This window comes from Sinocyclocheilus anshuiensis, unplaced genomic scaffold, assembly GCF_001515605.1.
Source record: "Sinocyclocheilus anshuiensis isolate Anshui unplaced genomic scaffold, SAMN03320099.WGS_v1.1 scaffold234, whole genome shotgun sequence".
Taxonomy (NCBI): Eukaryota; Metazoa; Chordata; class Actinopteri; order Cypriniformes; family Cyprinidae; genus Sinocyclocheilus; species Sinocyclocheilus anshuiensis.
Genome location: NW_015544165.1, coordinates 2,764,888 through 2,770,742, shown reverse-complemented (window position 1 = coordinate 2,770,742; position 5,855 = coordinate 2,764,888). Strand labels below are relative to the sequence as shown.

General features: G+C 33.7%; 1 protein-coding gene across 1 annotated transcript in view; it reads left to right on the top strand.

Annotated features, from left to right (window-relative positions):
• Window positions 1–5,199, top strand: part of LOC107695835 (V-type proton ATPase subunit S1-like) — a 6,901-nt gene extending 1,702 nt beyond the window's left edge. The window contains exons 3-10 of the mRNA XM_016495909.1: window positions 1,304–1,378; window positions 1,486–1,679; window positions 2,477–2,508; window positions 2,671–2,756; window positions 2,962–3,206; window positions 3,296–3,346; window positions 4,404–4,641; window positions 4,771–5,199. Coding sequence (XP_016351395.1) covers window positions 1,304–1,378; window positions 1,486–1,679; window positions 2,477–2,508; window positions 2,671–2,756; window positions 2,962–3,206; window positions 3,296–3,346; window positions 4,404–4,641; window positions 4,771–4,980 — 1,131 coding nt within the window. The 3' untranslated portion in view covers window positions 4,981–5,199. The remainder of the gene's footprint in view (window positions 1–1,303; window positions 1,379–1,485; window positions 1,680–2,476; window positions 2,509–2,670; window positions 2,757–2,961; window positions 3,207–3,295; window positions 3,347–4,403; window positions 4,642–4,770) is intronic.
• The last annotated feature ends 656 nt before the right edge of the window (window positions 5,200–5,855 follow it).

Below are 5,855 nucleotides of genomic sequence, written 5' to 3'. Positions count from 1 at the left end.
CAGGGACGATAATAGGTGAGCGCCAGCCAATGAGATTGCCGTTTGCGCATTAGTTCCGCCTACTACAGGAAAACAGGGCAGTTCTTAAAAGCTGAAGAATTCCAAAGGAACTCCGTTATTTTTACAGGAAAATACAACAAAGTATATCGTTTACATGTAGCGCAGCAATTCTGCATGTTATGTAAGACTCTCGCTCGCTCTCGCTCTTTGCGCGTTTGAGAGAAAGCGACGGCGAGTCGTGCGAAATACACAAACACAGGTGCGCTGCGCATCCATTCAAATGAACTGAAAAATATCACAGATTTCTTAAAAGCTGAAGAATTCCAAAGGAACTAAGTATATCGTTTACATGTAGCGCATCAATTTTGCATGTTATGTAAGACTCTCTCGCTCTTTGTGCGTGTGAGAGAAAGCGACGGCGAGTCGTGCGCCTTCACACTAGAGTTTACGTTACGCCAAATACACAAACACAGGTGCGCTGCACATCCATTCAAATGAACTGAAAAATATCACAGATCGCTTGACGGAGAGTGAAACTCTGAAGCGCTCAGTCAGTGTTCTGTGAGTGAAAATATATCTGTGCTAATCATATACTCAGCCTCCAACTCACACACTGGCGAGTAAAATCTGAGAATTTATTAGCCATTGGCTAATATTAGACATCATTTAGTCGCATATGCGAGTGATTTACTCGCAATGTAGAGGGTTGCCTTGTATAATTTTGATCATCTGCAAACTGATATGACAAGATTTATTTTCTTTATTGCAATATTAAACATCAGAGTTGTGAAACATTGACTAACGTGTGATTGGTAGATATTAACAATGTTTATGTGATCTGAATCAGTGTTTTTTTCAGCAACTGAAATAAAACTACATTTCAGTTTGTTGCTATGCCAGCATTTCTCATTTTTAAGTATTAAAATTGAATTGAAAACTGAAAATATCAAAATAAAATCTAATTCAAAATATTAATAAATAGTGTAATAGTATAAAAAATAATACTAAAATAACATTGAGCTGTGTTATGTAACACATTATAAAGGGTTATTATAATTAACTGAAAGTAAAACTAAAATCATAAAACATTTTTAGTTGCTGGAAAAAAGTAAACAAAAATAAAATAAAATGTACTAAAATAACTAAAACTAAAATAAAAAACTTAAATATTAAAACTTTAAATAAAGTTAAAATGAAAACAGAAAATATGAAAATAAAAACTAATTCAAAATATTAATACAAACTAGAATAGTATCAAGGATACTAAAATAACTGACTTTTGCCTGCTCTCCCCACTTTATAGTTAAGTATGGAAGACTTCACTATGTACGGTGGAGTGTTTGGCAACAAGCAAGACAGTGCCTTTTTGAATGTAGAGGTGGGTGTGTGCTTTCTGTTTTTATTTTTTTATTTTTAATTCTGGAGGGATAGCACAACTAGATTTCTCTCAACATTCTCATCAACATTTCTCTCTTGGTATTCAAGTCAGCACTTCAGATGTCCTCCAATCCCCTGGTGTTGCCAGCCCTGGACTGGTCTGCATCACATTCCATCCTGGAACTCTTCCAGGGAGAGCTGGGTATCCCAGCAGTCCACATCGACCTCAGCACCCTGAAGGAAATCAAGCTGAACACCGCACAGCCTTCACTGCTGGCTGTCCATCTCCCTTACACTGCTGGGTAAGATGTTCTGTAATGTTATTTGTTTTATGAATACAGTGTCTTACAAAAAGTGTTCAGATTCTTAACCAATGTATTGGTTATAAGGCACTTTCATGTTTTTCATCTCTGTAACTTTCTGCAGAACAGGGACTAAAATATAGCATTAAATATAAAACAATGTGATGCCAAAATTATTAATTTTGTATTCCAGAGCTTTGAAATAAAACAAACACAGCACAGTATTTCAGTAAAATGAAAGAACTGGTTAATCTCTGAATGATTTTTCAAAGAATGTTTTCTAATATAAAACAATGTAATTCCAAAATGATTAATTTTCTGTTTCAAAGTTTTGCACAAAATTTCAGTAAAGTGAAGCAATTGGTTAATGTCTGAATGCTTTTGCAAGGCACTCTGAATTTCAATAATAATGTTAAAATGTTAACTTCCCTTTTTTGTTCTGTTTGTAGTGTTGATATTAAAACTTAAAGTTTGTTTTGTTATTTAAATAAAGCTGAAATAAAGTAAAAATATTAGATGAAAACTGAAGCAGAAAATTAAAAATATTTCCTTGACCACGTTAGTTGAAGTACAAAATAAGTTGAAGTACTAAAATTATTAAAACAAAAAATCACTGGAAGCTAAATATAAATGTAAAAAAAAAAAAAATAACGAAAATGACAAAAGCACACAACAAAATTATCTAAAAACAAACAAACAGAAAATGTAAAAATAAAAGGTAATTTACATTTTAATAAATACTATAATAGTATATTAATTATACAAAAATAACACTTTTTGCTTTGTTTGAATGTCAGGGATCAGACAAAGGAATTGCTTTTGAAAAATGGTGAGTAGTTACATTTTTTTTTTATCAGGTTTGATAATTATTTTAATATAATTGTTTGATTGTTTATTGCTTTTTATGGTTTAATTCTTCCTAACTTGATGCCATGTGTTTGTCAGTATTGTTGTACTATACTATAGGATGTAAGATTTCTTTTCTGATTAGATGCGATCATTGGAGAGGTCCTTGACGTGTTCAAATCTCAGGATGTGCCTTACACTGCTGTATACACCGGTCTGAAGCCCTCTAGAGTAAGTGATCACATCTACCTTACCTTGACATTTATTCATTTCGCAGATGCTTTTATCCAAATAAGGAAAATCATAAGGACAAGTTAGTATGTACTGCACTTTGTTCTCTCACATTATGTTCCTCTTCATTTGAGATGATAAATCCACAACAGCTTTGATGAAACCCTGAACAAAATATTTTTTGTCATTTATCCTTCTTTTGTAGGTCATTGAGGAGACCCCAGTAATGGCAGGACGTTCTGTGGGCCGGTCGCTACTTCAGGCACCACCACAGTCATCTGTGAAACCTCCACTCGTCGTCAACAACACAGCGGGCCAGCCCTGCATCCTGCTGTGGGCCGATACTCTCCTCGCTCGTTACTCTGGGAACCAGGATGATCTGGCAAGAGACATTTTTAATGCTTCTGCTGACTTCACGGCTGGTTCAGTTTGCAATGAAACTCTGTCAAGGTCAGGATCATAATCAAGCAGAAACCAGTATACATTTCAATATTTTTCAATGTTTTCCTCTTGAACGTATAAAATATTTTGTTTTTCAGACTCGTCATTAATTACCAGAACGTTCTGAATTTGCAATCCCTCCGGCTTATGTGAGTATTCAACACATAATTCATCAATGATATGTATTATTTGTGATTTTGAAGAAAAGGATTTACTGCACTTGTTGGATATGAAGAAAAAAACAACAACAACAGAATTTTACATGCATTTTTAATAGGGATGTAACACTACAATGTCACGATTCAGATCAATACACAATACTGATCTCACGACACAATACTCTCACAATACTTTGAACAGATGGTACGTTTTTTTTTTTTTTAATTATTAAACATTGGACCCCCATGTACAGGCCAATACATTTACATTACATTTAGTCACGTAGCAAGTTTTTTTTTTTTTTTAATTATATAATAAAAAGAAAACTGATAGAATAGAAAAATATATATATTTTTTTAAAGAAAACAAGCAGTTAGTAAATGTCAATAGCGACACCAGAATAGAAATATTCATGATTCTGTTTATCTTTCAAAAACAAATTGTGTTAAACATGTATACTTGCACAATGTCCCTGACTATATACATTTCAAATGTTTTAAATATTGTATTTTAGTAAATAATGTATTTTATGTTTACTTTATTACAAATGATTAATAAACATGGAAGCTCAGTTGTGTGACCTTTTGAATTTACCATATTTAATGCTAAATTAAATCTTTCTAAACTTGCATTTTGGGTGAAGTACAGCAGGGGTCAAAAGTTAGGAATAAGTTTTTCTTTTTTTTGAAAGGTGTTCACCAAGGTTTGTTCAGATCAGAAATGATTTGAATGATTTCTGAAGGATCATGTGACACTGAAGACTGGCATAATGGCTGCTGAAAATTCAGCTTTGCCATCACAGGAATAACTTTAAATTATTTTAAAATATAATAAAATAACAAAACAGTTCTTTTAAATGGTTTTTATTGTATTTGTATAGAAAAAAAATGTGGCTTTGTTGAACATAAGAGACTTGTCAAAAACATAAAAAAATTGTAATTATTTAAAATCTTTGGCCAATAGTGTATGCATGATATATATTGTTGTATCGTGATGTATTGTAACAATATATTGTGATACCCATTAATTTGTGATACTTCGCCAAAGCTTCTCTATGCGCAAGATCTTCTTTCCTGTATCTGCTCGCAACTGGTCGGTGATGGAGCAGGTGGTGCTGGAGTATGACGGGCAGAGGGCTATCTTTAACGCCAGTGGCGGGATCTACTCTCCTGCAGAGTATTCTTTCCATTGCCAGAGCGTGAGCAGCATTCAGAGCCCCCTGCTGGTGCCTCGCAGTGCTACGGACAACGCTAACCAATGGACGCTGTCCTTCACTGATTTTCAGGTGCTATTACAGTGCGCTGTTTTTGAGCTGGTAGTGTTAAACGATTCAGCTTCATTTACAAAACCCATATACAGTATACCACAAAAACGCCACATACTGCAGCTGATTGATGTACCATGTTTCCCACAGATCCAAGGCTTCAACGTTACTGGTGAAGACTTCTCGTATGCCAGCGATTGTGCAGGATTTTTCACTCCAGGGATTTGGATGGGCCTGCTGACCTCTCTGCTCATGGTGTTCATTCTTACCTACGGCCTGCACATGATCATGCAGGTTCGCACCATGGACCGCTTTGATGATCCAAAAGGCCCAGCGATTTCAGTGCCTCAGAGTGAGTGATCTGAGCCAACAACCAAAAACTGTCATGTTGTCAAAATTGTAAAAATATGCTTGATTTTGTATGTGTCAAAAAAGATGTTGGTAATCAGGAATTTATGGATCTATCATGAGTCTTTGAGGGTTTTTGAGAGTATGTATATTCTAAGGCAAATAATATTTTTCAAATTTATTTTGATGTCTTGTAGAAAGTGGTGAAATTATTTTCATCTCTCCCTTATTACATTTTTTATTATTTGATTAACTTTAATAAAGCTTTACAATAAGGTTCTATACAAATAAATGCAATAGCTAACATGAAATAACAATGAACAATTATTTTACAGCATTTGTAATGATTTTATATATAAATTGAAGTTGTATAAATGAACATTGCTATATACTGTACATATACATATATATGAAGGAGCATTGGTTAACATTGAATATAATACGAATTTTACATTTGTAAATTAACGTTGGTCTAGAGATTAATAAATGCTGCAAAAAAGTTGTTCATTGACATTAGTTTATGATTCCTAATGCATTGGATTGAACCTACACATTTCAGTACACACACAGTGCACATGCATGTTTCTTATGAATGCAATAACGTTTGACATGTTTTGCATTAGAACATCTTGTGCTGTTATTTTTTGGGTTACTGTTATTTATCTTATTTAAATCTGGTGGTTTGTTTCTCATATTGTACTAGATTTGTATATGTTTTTTGTAGATGTACATGAAGAGTTTCCAATATTTAATAATGCCAAATGTACATTTTAAGTGCCTAAGACGGACCAGTCACTGCATGGAAAATGAAAAGTGGTCATTAGGCTGAATTATGATTTATTGGTTATTAGACTGATAAAAGTGCCATAAGTACCCAGTATTCATGT